The 17106-nt window shown below is 36.6% G+C and overlaps 1 protein-coding gene across 5 annotated transcripts in view; it reads right to left on the reverse strand.

The window, feature by feature from the left end:
• Positions 1-5717: 5717 nt before the first annotated feature.
• RBBP8 (RB binding protein 8, endonuclease) overlaps positions 5718-17106 on the reverse strand; it is a 43226-nt gene continuing 31837 nt past the window's right edge. For all 5 annotated transcript variants that reach the window (XM_017833479.1, XM_017833469.1, XM_017833459.1 and 2 more), the window contains 7 exons: positions 16098-16198; positions 15205-15319; positions 14522-14674; positions 13750-13819; positions 12684-12780; positions 8374-8515; positions 5718-6468 (listed from right to left, as the gene is read on the reverse strand). In XM_017833479.1, the coding sequence (XP_017688968.1) occupies positions 6371-6468; positions 8374-8515; positions 12684-12780; positions 13750-13819; positions 14522-14674; positions 15205-15319; positions 16098-16198 (776 nt within the window). In that variant the 3' untranslated portion in view covers positions 5718-6370. The remainder of the gene's footprint in view (positions 6469-8373; positions 8516-12683; positions 12781-13749; positions 13820-14521; positions 14675-15204; positions 15320-16097; positions 16199-17106) is intronic.

A 17106-nucleotide genomic window follows, 5' to 3' on the forward strand; every position in this document is an offset into this window, starting at 1 on the left:
AATGTCTAGCCACACACGTATCCCAAAAATATTCTGAAGAGGAGAAGTAAATTTTGAAAGAATGGGAGATGAAAGACAACCGTAACCCAGAAAAAAAAATCTCCTATCAATATGACCATTGAGGGAAGATTTATCTATATTTACAGGACTCATAAATTCAAACTTGATGATCAAAATGCATTTTGTATTGGTATAATACATCCCTGTCCTAAGACACAGCAACCCAACCTGTGCTGACCCATCACTTTGTAGCCTGTAAAATAATTCACAGAAGATAACACTGTTTATATCATCTACAGCACATAGTTTTTCCATGTGCTGACAGGAACACAGACTGCAAAGCACAGACTAAAGAAGCAAGAGGAATTCTGAGGAAAATGCTTTACATTTGTTTTTATCCAAAGAAACTACATGGACCTAAAGCAAGCATGGTCTACCTTCCATTGAGGTAAACTTTGGGCTTATTTCTGCACTGTCTCCCTCTCTCCCTTGGTAGTTAGGTGTTCATACTTGCACACAGAGAATACTCCTGGAAATTTTATGCTCACTCTGTGCAGGAACAAAGCAAAGACTGACTCTGTTCAGATCGAGCAGTCTTTCTGCACTAAGACACAAAAGACACAGGAATCATCAGCTCCTTCCAAATTTTTCACAACTGATTGATTTGAATACAGCAAATCCCTTTCTCTGAGGATTGGGGCCAATGTTTATTATTTCTAAAAACAAGAGTCCACTGATACCCCATACCATGATGATACCATCAACAAGCACCTCGTCACTCCCTTCTGCTCCCTCCTCTGTTCTTCCCCTGCCTATGATTTTGTCCTCTTCTATTGTTTTTCTTTTTTCTTTTGACAGGAGTTTCTAATTATCAGCAAACAGATATTGTTTTCCTCCTGCTTCATTAGGGACAAGGCATTCATCCTTTCTGCATGAGAAAGGCAAAGTTCAAAAGCACAACTAATTAAAAGCAACTAATGATCAAGTTGGCCTCGAAGGCACTGCAGGAAATGCAGTTTGCCTGTGGACATTTTACCAACAATCTGTATGACTTCTGTGCTCCCAAAATGGCTTTTAAACAAAGGCCTGCTTCTCAGGCTGAGATCCCTTTGCAGACCCGGCAGATAACACTCTGGAAGTGCTAAAGCCATCACCTTGCCATCTTTATGTTTTTGGGAATGACACTAAGCCACTGACTTGAAGGTTGTACAATTGTTGGGCCCATACCAGTGTCTGAACATCACAGGCTTTAATATATGCTAAGAATCACTAGGAATCCAGGGGCAATGGATGCACGGTACTCCATTAGTCCAGAAGGAGCTCTGCTGGAACCCCTGAGCATTACCAAGTTTGGAAAAACTGACTTTCAGAAGCCACTTCAGCCCCTTCCAGTGAGGATTGTTTTCGATGTCAAATGGATGTGTTCTTAGGTATTACTGTTTCTTTGAGGGTTCTTACGACATGAATGTCAAGTCTTCAAGCTCTTCCAATCATGGCTAGTGTCATATCATTATTTATCTACATATCTACAAGAGGCACAAATCCTAGCATCAATTATGCTAATTTCCCCCTTATCTCATAAGACACAGACAAGAAGAGGAACCTAGAAGACATCTGCAGCTGTCCTGGCTGTTCTACCAGATGATGGATGCATGACCCAACAGGCACTGCTATTCAGAGATTCTCCTTTGCATACTCACACCTGAAGAAATTTCTCCCACTCTCTCAAATTCCGAATATTGGCTTCATGTAAGACAGCAGGCAATTGTCCCATTCCCCTCTAAAGAGAGGCCTACTTCAGGCTACAGCTTTTATCCCAAATTTCCTTTCTTTTTCAGTGCTTATAGATGTGGAAAAAACCACCTCAAAACCACAGTCCACTCCTCTGACAGCACAGCTGACTGCAATCACAATGTGCTGCCATGCCACGAAGAGGATAGAGACAGCCAATGTTAATTATAAATGTAACAATATTTAAAGTTATTTTTTTAGCAGACTTTCTTGACTGGCTCCCTTTTTCCTTCAATTCCTCTGGGCTAAAGACATGCTATTATAAGAGTTTGCTAAAAAAGCAGGTAGACTGTAATTAGAAGTGACTGCAGTTCAGTCTTTAACTGAACTTCTAAAATTTTCAAATTTCTCTCATCTTTTTGGTACCCAAACATTCCTGAGACTACTGATATTTCTTTAGGATTTTCTCTTATTTTTTGGAAGGGAAATCAGTCTGCTTCTATTCTTGTTTCTAGACATTTTTTAAAGTGATCTCTGACTTGTGAAGATGAAACACTTTTTCTGTCATTAGAAGAGCTAGGCAAGAGATCTAAAGTTTTTAAATCTACAATTTTAAAAGCAACTGAAGTCTTAAAAAAATTGGCTAACTAAAAGGGAAAGGGTAGCTCTTGCACTGTTTGAAGCACAAAAGCAGTTCCTTACTGTCCTCTAGTGGAGTAGTAATATCCTCACAGACAATATTTGCTCCTTTCTGCTTGTAACTAAACCTGCTGCCCCTTGGTAAGCAACCCTTCCTGTTGACTGCTTCTACACTTCATGACTTCATTGGCATCTCTCACAGTCCTCCTTGTGTGTGAAGGGGCTCTGTTCTGCAAATTCCCCCCTCTTCTATATCCCAGTTCGACTTGCACAGTGAATAATTTAACTAACTTTCTACTTTGCCCTCCACCCTTTCTCAAAATATAAAAAGGCTGAATGAAATGGGACCTAGCAGAACCTCACCGTAATTTCCTCCTGCTGTGATGATTTATGTACCTTTAAACAGGTAATATCTAGGAAAGAACTCTCCATTTTATGCCATGACTTGGTTATCCTGTGAGCTGTCAGATGCATCGTGCTTTGACACCTTCAGAGTCCAAAAGACCACCAGAATGGCACCTTTAAAAAGTGTCATCTTTTCACATCATACTTATCCATAGGTCTGAAAATCTCGTTTGTTATACTCTTACCAATTAGCCCAGTACTCTATAAAACTCTTCAGGCTGCAGTACCACTGATCTCCTTCAAGACTCCTTCAAGTCTTTTTTAAAGCCTGGTGGCAGAATTGTCACTTTGTTCTTCTTAACCACCAAAGCTGCTCTGAATGCCAGGTTCCATGCTGCAGTGAGGGACTTAATAGTTTCTTCTCTCACTTTCCAATCCATGGGAGTAGGCTCCAATCCTGGTTGCCACTGACTTTCTCTGCCATTTCAGTTTACAACAGCTCTGCTCACCCACCCTACAAAGGAAGGTTCTTACGCACTTCCATAATGAACACAGCTGTAAAAATCCCACTTTTCTCATCATCTTACCTTTAAATGTTCTAATTATTGTTTGATCTTTTACTTTACAAACTTACTGTGAAGTTTGTTCTTTCTCATAGTTCCTTAAAATAGGATTTATAATTAATTCTTTCAGAAATGTTCTCAAACAGCCTATTTCATAGCAAATTTTACATTTGATGAGTTATGATGTGCCTCCAACTTTTCTTATTGTAGACACAACTTCTACTTTGTAAAGATTCACCCTAGTTGAAAGCAGTCTCCTACCCTTCTTTTCGTGTTAAAAACTTCTTTTTTATGGATAAATATTTATTCAGAGCATTTAACAGTTGTCTTAAAACAATTTTCAAGATATCTGCAAGAATTCCACTTTTTGGCAGCACCCATTAATTTTCTTCAAAGTTTTTTCAGGCAACTAGACTTACCTTGGCAAGGGTTCTTTGACTGCCTGCTCCAAGAAACGAACTTCTACAGTGTGTAAACATTTATTGTCAGCATGTATTATAATATATGGGAATGACCAAAGATTTTAATTGTTATTTGGCTTTATGCCTTTGGTATGCCTTAGGATATACCCCTGTGAAAGGCTAAAGTAAATATATCAACTAAACAAGTAGGATGGGGACAGTGCCTACTGTTATACCTTCTTCTGTCTTTCTGCAAGGTCTGTGATTTCAACCTAAGAGGATTTTGTGATACTTAGTGTTACAGTTAAATTGATCACTTTTTTTTTTTAATTTTTTTTTTTTTTAGGCCTATGCCCTATATTGTACTGATGGAAGCCTATTGAACCTAAGGCGACTGAAGGCCCACACCAAGACCTTAAACCATCTTGTCCGGGAGCTGCTTTATGCTGATGACGCCGCCCTCGTCGCCCACACAGAAGTAGCTCTGCAGTGTTTAACATCCTACCTTGCAGACACTGCTGAGCTCTTTGGGCTGGAAGTCAGCTTAAAGAAGACAGAAGTTCTCTATCAACCTGCACCTCAGGAAGTCTTCCTTCATCCCCATATCACCATTGGCGAATCAGAGCTCAAATCAGTTCAGCAGTTTAACTACCTAGGTAGCCTCATCTCCTGACGGAGAGATAGACAACAGGTTAGCAAAGGCAGATAGTGCCTTCGGAAAGCTTCATAAAAGAGTTTGGCGAAATAAACACCTGAAGAAAAGTACAAAGATCAGTGTTTACAGAGCCATAGTGCTGTCTACTCTCTTATATGGATCTGAATCATGGGTCATCTACCGCCACCACCTGCGACTCTTAGAACGCTTCCATCAACGCTGTCTCCGTACAGTCCTAAACATCCACTGGTCAGATTATGTGACTAATTTGTCTGTTCTAGAACAAGCAGCAGTCACAAGTACTGAGGCCATGTTGCTGAGAACACAGCTGTGTTGGGCAGGGCACGTCTCAAGGATGAAGGACCACCGCCTCCCCTAAGATCTTGCTCTATGGTGAACTTGCCATCGGCTGCCACAGAGAGGAGCCCTGAAGAGAAGATACAAGGACTCCCTGAAACAACATCTCAGCCTTGGCCATATTGATTAACATAACTGGTCTATTCTGGCCTCAAATCGGGAGGTCTGGAGACACACCATCTATAATGCTGCTGCTTCCTTTGAGAACGCCCGCAGGATCACTCTTGAGGAGAAAAGACAATGCAGAAAGAACCGTGTCTTGCCGATGCCACCTAAGGAGTCTTTCTGCTGTGCCTTTTGCAACCGGATGTGCCTATCTCGTATCAGCCTTTTTAGCCACCAGCGTGCTTGTAACAAATGTGGGTAGAGCCCTTCCCAAATCTTCGTTTGCAAAGCCTAGCCATGATGATGCCCTGACCTCTCCACTGGCAGAACTTGCCAACATATCTATATAACTACACCTGTAATCAAATGGTCCTATCCACCAAGTTTTTAAATACATATTTTTATACACACACACACACATACACTCTCACATAAACACACACACACATGTATCAAATACAAGAATAGAAATTACAGATACATTTATATATATAAAAATTTTTAAATATATAAATCCTTGGAGTATCTGTATTTTCTATTATTTTATTTTGACTTAAGGCATTTAAAGAGTTCCTTGCTTTATGATATCTTTTTAAAAAGAAGAGTTCTCACTGGTTGAACCTAACTCTGATTGTAGCTTCTTTATTCCTCAGTATCTTATAGGCAGGCAGGCCAAAGATCACTAGGTAGGTATTACCCTGCCTCTGTTGATACTGTATGCTCTTACTTCCTAAACGCAAGTATCGAACTATATTGCCTGCTACAAAAAATTAATTTAAAATACCTCTGGACAATCCTTTGTAATCTAGGTGATGAGCATTGCTGTCCACTAGGAGAACTCTAGGCAGAGCTGTCACCCAAATTTAGAAATAACAATGCTTATTTCTATCAACATGTGAGACACAGATATGCAAACAGATCCAAATTAAGAAAAAAAAAAAAAGAAATATTGGGTATTCTAATTTAAATACTTAGGAAAACACAGTGCTATACATTTAACACCAAAATTTAAGAATAACACTTAGATTTCATGGTTTTCCTACCTCCGAACTATTAACAGTAGATACATTTCATATTTAATACAACTTTATTACAAGCAAATATAACCATCACTGCCATAAGAGAAAGGCCATATAAGAAAATCCAGTGCAAAATAAAAGCACCCTAGAAAATCCACATTTCTGTTCCCATTAATAGACATTTACCCTTGCAAGAATAACTGATTTCAGTGACTTAAAAGCAGTTACTCACTGACACAAAGTTTAGACAGGATTTGCTGGAATTTTAGCATTTGCCTTCAAAGGAAAAAAAAAAAGTGGGAGACTCATTGTCTGACAGGTGCAAAAATTAATACAAAATGTATTAACACAATATGAAACAAACATACATTAAATAGTTTTTGTTTCCTGCTAAATCAGACTTTCAAATGAATTCTATAAAATTTACATATTCAATTAAACAGTTTATCTATCACTGTGGAAAACACAGTCCTTTATTTCAAGTTTATATTAACTATAAATATCTACGGGCAGGAAAGATACGCTTCAAGTTGGCAGGCCTCACTTCCCCATCCTTTATGTCTTTTGCTCTTTGCCTTTTGGAGAAAACATCACAGCATAAGGCTGCCGTCTTTTTGGACGCTGACAGGGAGCAAGATCCTCTTTAATGTATCCTTAAAAGAATAAGAATAAATCTGAAGTAAGAAATATAATATAAAAACAGGCATAACTTTAGCTTAAATTCGTGTTTACCCTCAAAGAATAACTTGTGATTTTTATTTCCTTTTGTGGCAACTGGTTCTCACTTCACAAAAAGTTATGAGATCCCAGGGTGCAATATCATTCATTAAAACACTTCTCTGCTTTCTAGTAGGTGAGTGCATAGTAATGCACTGCAGACAGTCAACACTGAAGAGAATGGTAACTATGAACTGTTCAACTGTTAAAAAACAAAACTGCACTTTTCATTTTCTTTTCTACAGAAGATTTTATGTAAGTAACAAAGTATGCAAGCACTGCTAATTCAGTTGACTAATAAAAACCACTTTCAAAAATGTAAATCCTAGTCATGCAGAGAAATGGCACTTTAGGCACATGTGCTCTGTGAGTCTAAACAGTACATCCCTCTGTTTTAAGGGCACCCTTATTTATTGAAGACTTATCCACCTGGAAAAAGCCAAACATGAACCTACAGATCAAACACACCTTGAAAGCTTTCTGATAAGAAAAGTGTATAGCAAATTTCTATAACACACTCAACTTAGCTAACACTGACAGTGAGCAGACATTTTATGCAAGTCGATTACAGCACCTGGCTTTTGTCAAACCCTTACTGTTTATCAGGAACAACATCCACCGCAGTGAGAGTAGTAGATCCCTTCTTCATAGTTGGAAAATGCTGTCTATGTAACTCAGTTATTTAAAAAAAAAAAACAACATAAACCACAATTGGTTCAAGATACCAATAAGAAGTAGAAAATACATCTGTTGTACCCCACTACTTTGGAGCAACGGCTGCAATTGCTCATTGTGGGAACTCTCTCTGGTGTTTTGGAGTTCTTGATGCACTGTTACATAATTATTTGTTTTTTCAAGGGAGGGTTGATCTTAAGTCTGCCTCTGATATGCTTTTGAGGACCACTAACAACTGAACAGCTCTTATTCTAGCATAACAAGGAGACAGCCAAGAATTTTTAAAGAGTCTGTAAGCAGATTCTGAATGGGTAGTAACAAGTTATGCAAAAATCAAAGCTCCCTGTTCTGAAAGATTAAGGATAATACTGCCACAGTACCACACAAGAACACATACACATCTCTGGCTACATTTTCCTATGCCTGACCTGACACTGTTGTTAGAAGATTAATGCTTCACAGCTAATAACAAATGCACAAGTAAAGATATCAGTAACTCAGAGAGTTCATATAAGGCTCCTCACCACTTCTGAAGAAATGTATATAGAGTGTACTACAAAATAACTGTGTTTTAATATAATTAGAAAAACCTAATTTTTATACCAAGCTCTAGGATTTTGAAAAATTATTTAGGAAAAAACAAACTCCTGTGTAAAGAGAAGTAAAAAAAAACCCCAAAACCCAAACAGCACAGTTTTTTATTGTCACTAACAAGCAGGGTATATGTATTAAAAACTATTTAATCACACCCTACCTGCAACATACCCATTATCATGTGGTGTTACGAAGCTCTAAAAATACTGACAAATGACATCAACAGTGCTGCCTGTCTCCCCTCAGTAAGTAAAATCTCTCAGCCTTTGCCTCTGAAAACCCAGTTCTTGCTTTGATTCAAAGACATGTAGGGTTTTAATTAAGTTCTAGGAAAATCCCAATTATTTCTGCCTTCTCTATCTAGGGTCTAAGAAAGTTTTTATATATTCCTTTCTTAGTAGTACAGGAGCTGCTAAAAATAGACAGTATTTATTTAAAATAATGGCTGCTGATAAGTAAACAGACCTCAACAGGACTGGGTGAGAAAGGCTACAGATAATTTCAGGGAACCATTTCTGGTAAAAAAAAAATCAGCTTTGAAAAGTGCTTTGTAAGATTTTTTTTGCACAAACCTCTTTCCATGCAGGTTTGGGTGGAAGGAAATCCAACCTCCCAGAAATTTTCAGGAGTATTTGGAGGAATGTAGCGAAATCTGTGTCTGGAACAGGAAGCTAGTTTCTTCTCTCTCTCTTCTTCTGGAATGTCTGCATAATACTAAATATTAGGGGGAAAAAAGAATCCATGTTAACAAATTCATCCATATACAGCAACTGCTTTACACAATGACATTGTCAATCACTGTGTTTATTAACACAGTTATCTAAAAATAATGGTGAGGATAGCCAAGAGTAGAGATTTATTATCCAAGTGACAAACATCTGGCAATTATCCTAAAAGCTTACTGAACTTACAGATTATTTATGGTGGCAAATTTGTTAGCTTCCTATCTTTTAACATACCATAGGTACGAGGTTTATGCATGTGTATAATTGCTTATGTCAACCATTTTACTGACTGATTTTACAAATATAAGTAGCACAGGTGTTGAAATAGATGGGAATTTTTAAAATTTATTAAGTTTCAGCTTGCATTTACAAATAAAATTAAAAAAAAATGAAGAAACACACTACAAAAGCCCCACTGCAGAATTATTTCATGTCTACATTTATATCAGCAACAGCAAACTTAAGTAAAAATTCTTCCTTCTTAATAATCCTCTAATTAGGAGTAAATAATGAGCTAGTTTAACTAGTCACTGAGACTCCACAAACTGTCTGCCAACCACACATTCTCTACAGTAAATTGGTTACTCTTTTATTCCTGTCAGCTGTACTGGAGGTTGCAAAGACTTCAAACCTTTTTGCTGCATGGTCCCATGAGTAGCATCTAAGAAAGTTAGGTGGGTTTTTTTCCATATAGTTTTGTACTGTTTCAATTTGTAATTCTAGTTGTGTCTCCTAAAAGTACGAATCTGGCACTTTGATATCAGAGAGTGCCAAAATATTTTCAAAGTGAATTCACCATGTGATTCAAGTAGTAAGCCAACAGTCACAGCAACACAAGAAACCTGACCCTTGTAGAACTGGTAATACAATTCTACTGAAATGACAGTGTTACAATTCAAAAAGGCAAACTAAAGTTTAAAGCTCATTCAGTCAACTGCAAAGTGATCTAGTCTGGTGAAATCAGAAAAGGAAAAGGAGCCAATACAGATTGCTTCCTTTCCCCAACTACTAGTAGGATTTTGCATAAAAATCCTCCTTCAAAAAATCATGAGATATAAATATTGATGATTGTATAGAAAAGAGTAATCACAGCTCTGAATATGTCAGTGTCAAAACTGCATGAAACAGGAAAAGCAGACTTGTTTCATTTTGTGATTCTGCAGTCCATGGGAAATGCAACTCTACCTAAACCAGGTACATTTCTTCCCTCCCCAAATCAATTCACACTTTTACAAAGTGTGAGACTAGAACATACTCTGCTCTCTCCCTTATTAGTACATGCATCTGTAACATGTGGATCTCCCAGTCAAGAACACAGATTTAGGTTGTTAGCAGGTTGTAACCAAAATTCAGGTTATGGTCTGTCTACTATGAAGTCCGGGAATGTGGGACAGCATAAACAGCCCATTCCATAGATAATATTCAGGAATTGTTATGAGCCCCTAGTAGAAAGTTCTTCAAAACTTTTTGAGTCTAAGTCCAGGATCAGTCACTGAATTTGTAGACACTTCATTTGACAATGTTTGCCACTGTCTTATAAAACGTTCCCTTAAAGCAGAAAAAGCCTATGCCAAGACCAGAACTTAAGTGGGTATCATCAGTATCTTGGGGATTGAGTCAGATAGATTAAGGCTACTTTTCCAGCTAGACTTCAGAGATCCATCTGGAAAGATGTTTGTGTCACTCAGTTAAATATCTAGAAACTAATGAAAGAGGAGGAACAAGTAATTGTCATCTGGAACACATCAATTTTCCCTGCAAAAGGTAAGAACATGGTGTAAAGTCAGCAAAATTAATATAAGAATTCTACAATATCTGTATAAGCCAAATAATACTAAGTCTTATTTAGGGATAATTAGCAGTGCTCCATATTTTTGTCCTGTAAATAGCCTGAAAATTTAGCAATTGACCTACTAAAAGTTTGTAATGTGCTGCATTTTTTTTAATTAAAACATTTAGATTGGTAAGGAATATTTATAGATCCAACAATGAAAAATACAGTACAGTTCAGTGGCAACAGAAAATAAAAAGACCAATAAAAAATTAAGACAAGTATGTTTTAAATAGAAATTAGAAAGTAACTTTTTTTCTTTGGCTTGTTTAGAAATCTATTCGGGTTGACAGAGAATGAGAGAGTTATGTATGTCAGCTAAACAGCAATAAGAACTCTCAGTTGTTTTCTAGATTGATTTCCCTGTCCACAGCGTTTTCAGTCTGCACAAAACATTCGAGCTGGGGTTTTCCATGGTGAAGATAGGTAATATCTCATCCTACAGTGTCTTCTCTGTAAAATAACTGTTTACAGAACTCTACAATTTCAAGTCTCAGAAAGGGAACTCCCATTAGTTTAGCATAAAGTTACTTACAGAATCATTTCTGTAGTCTAAATGCATATAAAAACATCTGACTGATTCTCCTACTCATCCAAAGTGTAGCTAGACTTTATAGCCACACTAACAAATGTTACTTTTACAAGCTACCAGTAACTCCTGCCTACAATCTTTCTCTGATAGCATTGCAAAGTCATAACAAAACAAGATGTCTTATCAAAAGTTCTACACTGTAAAGTGAATGAGATGCTTCCACAATTTTAAGATAAGCACTTATAAAGGACTGTAATATCAGTCTGCTGCGGCATGTGCAGAAATTAAATCTGTCAGGTTTTCTCAGAGTGACAGGTAACTCACCCTACTCACATCACTTGCAGCACACAGCCAGAAACAACTGGCTGATATCTACCCACTCCCAAAATATTTCCTTAAGACTTTGGCGACTTTTCAAACCCACATGGCTAATCAGTAAGCCAAAACTTTTTAAAAGCATCATTTATGCTTTATCCAATACTCCCTTCTTCCATAGGCATTTAATTCAAAGCTAGTTTTATTACTGTGCAATGACAGAGCCAAGCATTCCCTACATTTCAAGACATTCATCTTGAATGGTGTAGACTAAAAAAAAAAACCTCAGAAAACCAAAATCAACAACAAAACCACACTTTCCTGACACTTAATGTAAAAACCTACTATTACGAAAGTGGAGCTGTGAATGTTTTCAGACACCACAGTTACCACTCTAACTTGACAGAAAGTAATAAGAACTGCATTTGCAGAGAGAAGATCTGCAGGTTACAGAAACAGGAAATTAAAACACTAACCACATGGCTCTTGGACCAAGAAATAGACTGAAGGTTTGGGGGGTTTTTTTTGGTTTTGTTATTTTCCAATATGTTGTTTTCTTTCAAACTCTTTGAATTAAACATATTTTTGAAAATGGTGCTTATAGTTATAAAACTTAAATATTTGTATTTAATGAGTTTCATCAAAACTATTTTTCAGGAATGTGTTTTAATTAAAAATATAGTCATAAATTTCTTCAACTAAGTAAATGGGACTTGATTGCAAACTGAATAGCAGAAGAGCCTATGAAAAATGTTGATTCTATATGGGTGTGGAAATTAGGTCAAAATATTCCAGAAAATCCATCATTATTCAGTCACCAATCCACATTTCTAGTGAGTCATAATTTATTAGATAATCACCAATGATTAAGTTTAGCCTGAAAGCCAAATTAAATATGTCCTTATTACACATGTAATTACTTCAATATTTTATCTCTACACCAAGTATCTGAAAGCAGTTTACTAAATTGAAAGGGAGGAAAAAATGTGATCATGAAACCTGAAATGTAATACCTTTTATCCTACTAATGTAAACATTTTTGCATGCATTTGCACATATAAACACATTGCCACCTATGCTGGTGCAATTATTTGAAAAACTTATCACAGAAAACAAGGGAAAAAACAAGCAAACCAAACAGAGATAGTACCTGTAAAATTCAGTAGAGTTTTTGAGCTGAAATTTAAAACTTTTAATAGTTCTTTGACATACTGATCTTACTGGAACCATGATGTTAGAAGCTTCTATAATACATATACACAAAAAAACCCCAAGACTTTATATGCAGTTACTACAGCTGAAAACAAACAAACCAACCGCAAACTTGGTAAAACAGCTTTGGTAAATACTTACTCCTCTGCTACTGTAGGTAATGACAATGATGCAACCAGATTCATGATTTCAACAGCACTTTAGCACTTAAATACTGTCAGAGTTAGGGGAATGGAAGACTGACCAAACTTTTAAAGCATTACTTACTATTTCACATTCCTTACAAGTATGGCCAAGTAATTTTCTTCTTTCTTCTTTTTTTCGAATAACCTCAATATGAGGAAAATCTAACACAGTATTCTTTCTGAAAAATAGAAACATTTTCACATATGATAGTACTTTTATTTCTTCTACATAACTGGAAATTTCTGTTTTTTAGAACATAATGATGGAGAATCAAGGGAAAAAAAATATCAGATAATGCCTGCAAAACCCAAATCAGATTGTATTTCATAGCTGAATAGGACTATTTTTATAAATAGAAGTTTTTAAATGTAATATGATCTTTTACATAACTAGAGATGTATGTCTCATTATTATGGCTTTTCATTGTGTGAAAGTAATTATTAGATAGAAATTGTTCAAATATAAATCTTCTGTAGAGTATTTATTTTTGTCTGAGTTGTGCTTGCACTGATTTCCACGAGAGGAACATATGTGGGGGTTCAAGACCAGAACAGATTCTTTTCAACTTATCTGCTCACAAAACACTAAACAAGTTTTCCTCTACAAAGAAAACATACACCAAAGTGAAAAAAAAAACCAAACAAGCTAACTGAAGGGCTTGGTATCATTATGAAATAAAGATACAGACTTCCAATGATGATTATAGAGACAGCAAATAGAGGAGGCACTAAGAGGCACAGTTGTTGAACATTATTCATTTATTGCGTAGAGCAAGGGGCGAAAATAGCAGAGAAGGAAAGATTTTTATTTGTACAAGCAACCGATAGGTTCTTGGCTCTTAAACTCATACATGACCACATGCCTGTAAGAAATCACATGGATTACAAAACACTGCGTTCCATAAATTATAAAAAGCAGAACAGGCAATACCTTCTCTTCAGCAAATATGACAGGCATCTCAACATGGTTACTTTTTTTCCCCTACCCCAGCTTTTATCTAAGGCTTTTATCTAATTTAGTAGATCTTTTGCCTGTGCATCTTCAACTGCTAATACATAACAAACATGTTGATTTTATGGAGGAACAAGCTCCCTATAGGGAGAATATAAAGAGCCTTAGAATGTCTATACAGAACAAATTAAATTACCTTTCATCACTTTTGAAATATGGCTCCACAAAAGCTTTCTGTTTGGCTTTATCTTGTTTATCCTCATGCTCTGTACATATACATGCAAAACAAAAAGTTACATATCATATAAGGTTAACAGACTGCCTGAGAAAACTTCTGTAAAATTATTAACCAACTAAAACCAATAAAAACCTGTCATGTACATTCAGTCTGAGATAACATTTTCAAGTATGTACTAAAAACAATATAGAATTGATTGAACCGACAATCAAAAACCATTCCTGGAGTAGCAGGAAAACAGTAGCAAGACAAGTAAAAAAGACAAGCAGAATATTACAGGGAAGGTTGCTTAAAATACAAAATACTGTAAAATCTTTGATAGAACCTAGGATAGGGAGAAGAAAGGAAGTAATTAATCTGTAGCCAAAAACTAGTATAACTCTTGGGGATGATCTTGTGCAGGGCTAAGTTGGATTGATGATCCTTGTGAGTCCCAACTCAGCATATTCTGTGATTCTGTTTGCTCTAAGAGTCACTTTGCTGTTCTGCTGTTCTGCCAACTTCCATTACACATCCCACATTTGGGTGGTGACTGTATAAATGAACTAGTGAAATAATTATCATATTGGTTTATGTTATGTCCTTACAATTAATCAATTTTCACATGAATTTATGAAAAAAGAACCGATGGTTTACTTGGCATATTTGTTCCTAGAGAACAGAGACTGATTTCAAATCAACTTTTGCAGTTTAACCTGTCTAATAAAGACAAAATCAAATCATATCGCACTCTTTAGTTTCTTGCTTGCTACTGTTATTCCCTTATCCCGCTCTTCATCATGAAGAGTTTCTTTTTCATCACATGCAGAAGGACTATCTTCTGGTAGGCAGGATTCATATTCTTCATGGGTTGTCCGATCAAACATCTCTGTTATTTCTCCTCCTATTATAAAAAGTACAATGAACATCCAAATCAGCCTCTCCACGATTTCAGTCAAGAAAGTGCATTTTGATTGAATGTGTATCAAAAGAAGTAACATTTAGTCTTTCCATAGAAAGTCTAGTATGATGACATAGTAAACTTTCAAAGCTGCTTGTTACAAGAGTGATTGTTGCAGGTGAGATCAGAGCTGTTACATGGCTAAGTATTTAACTCTTTGAGCACTACAAATGAACTGGCTCTCTTGGCATAAATTCTATCGTTTTCTTAATCTTAAAAAAAACCCACTCAAAATCCACAACCAGACTGATCTGTGCAACCTATAAAAATACATCAGCAGTTTTTTACTGTAAAACATTTTTTATGATATAGTCATACAGGGAAAAAATGCCATTCACTCTTCCCTTCTCAAAAAAACCCTCAAAAACAACAACCCAACAAAAAACACCCCAAAACCCAACCAAAAAAAAAAAAAATCAACTCCCCACACACCACAAAAAGCAGCAAACCAAAGGGGAAGAAAAAAGTCTTACTTGGACTGCTTTCCTGATTTTGCTCTTGATTTTTCATTTTTAATAGCACACTATCACTAACATATGTGTAATCCATATCAACAACTTCCCCTCCGACTTTGCTCTGAGAATCACCCTAAAAAAAGCAAAAATGACAATTGCCCTCAGATGCAACTGGTGTAGTCAGTGTCACTTCTGTGTATTCTGAAACACTTTCATAGCAATTACTGGCTTCTTTTTGCACACTCTTTTTTTCCCCCACAATAATGATAAAGATAGAAAATCTACATAAAGAATAACATGTTTTGAAATTCAAGTGTGAAGCATTTATTTGATGGGCAAGAAATGCCTTAAAAAAATTTTACGTTAAACTCTCCAAAGATAAAAAGTAACAATGAAACATACAGAAATGAAAGACTGGACAAATTAATAGATTTTAAGATAGTCTTTAAGTGAGAGAGACAAAACAAGCAGACTTCATGAAAATTCTCAGAGATCTTAATAACCAAGCTGCACCCAACTCAGAGAAAGATAATAGTCACTATTGGCACATTTTCTATCACTTAACATAAAGAGATATCACAGATGTATCACACTGAACATTTTCACAGGAAAAATAATGAGATTTGAATATTTTTTGTCTTAAAAGAAACTCAAAACCACCTCCAAAAGCATCAGTTTCATATGGAGTATATGTCTGCTGAGTTTATCAACTAGACAGTGGAAATGTTTTAGGATAACTGTAGTGTACTACACAAAAACAAACATTTCAGGTGTGCAAACAAATATTAAATGAGATGAATTTAGAATTTTGTTAGAAAATGGGTTTGGTCTACCCAGAACAATGTTTGTGATAGTAGTTTTTCAGGCTTTTTCAACATCACAGAACATGCAGGCTTGTTATAAAAGTTTACCTTTGTATCAATCACAGTAATGTCCATTTTGTACTGTGAAAGGTCAGCTCCTGGGTCTACGCTCCACTGTAGGTTTTCTAAAGAGGGTTTATCTTTCAGGTCTGGATGCAGAGAATATGAGGAAAAAAAAGACAGTCAGAATCAAACTCTGCCAGCAGCACCCTATAGTGTGTAATTTACATCAGCTTCCCTTTTCTCAATTTATCTATGGGTTTAGGGATTATTTGTCTCCAACAGGCTCATTTGGTGTAAATCGTATTTTGTCTGAAGAGTTAGAAATAGATCTTTTTTTTGTCGTATTCAGGAAGCACACTACACCTTTGGGTTTGTATGAGGCATATAATACATAAAATGCACTTGCAGGTAAATCCTCTGTCAGGTAGTATTGATAATGCATAGAAAACATTCATAGGCTCATGGAATTGTTTAGGTTGGAAAAGACCTTGAAGATCATTGAGTCCAACCATTAAGCCAGCACTGCCAAGTCCACCAGTAAACCAAGTTCTTAAGTACCAAATCCACAAGTTTTTTGAACACTTCCAGAGATGGTGAATTCACCAATTCCCTGGGCAACCCACTGCAATGCCTGACAACCCTTTCAGTGAAGAAATTACTCCTAATATCCAATTCAAACCACCCCTCGTACAAATTGAGGCCATTTCCTCTTGTCCTATCTGGTTACATGGCAGAAGCGGGTGACCTCCACCTGTCTATAACCTCCTTACAAGTAGTTGTAGAGAGCGATAAGGTCTGTCCAAAGCCTCCTTTTCTCCAGGTCAAACAATCCCTGTTCCCTCAGCTGCTCCTCATAAGACTTGTGCTCCATCTCCTTCACCAGCTCCATTGCCTTCTCTGGACATGCTCCAGCACCTCAATGTCTTTCTTTTAGTGAGTGGTCCAAAACTGAACACAGGATTCGAGGTGCAGCTTCATCAGTGCAGAGTGACAGAGTGATAGCCACCAGTGCAGAGTGACAGCCCTGGTCCTGCTGGCCACAGTATTTCTGACA

This window comes from Lepidothrix coronata, unplaced genomic scaffold (genome assembly GCF_001604755.1).
Source record: "Lepidothrix coronata isolate B3197 unplaced genomic scaffold, Lepidothrix_coronata-1.0 Scaffold6, whole genome shotgun sequence".
NCBI classification, from domain to species: Eukaryota; Metazoa; Chordata; class Aves; order Passeriformes; family Pipridae; genus Lepidothrix; species Lepidothrix coronata.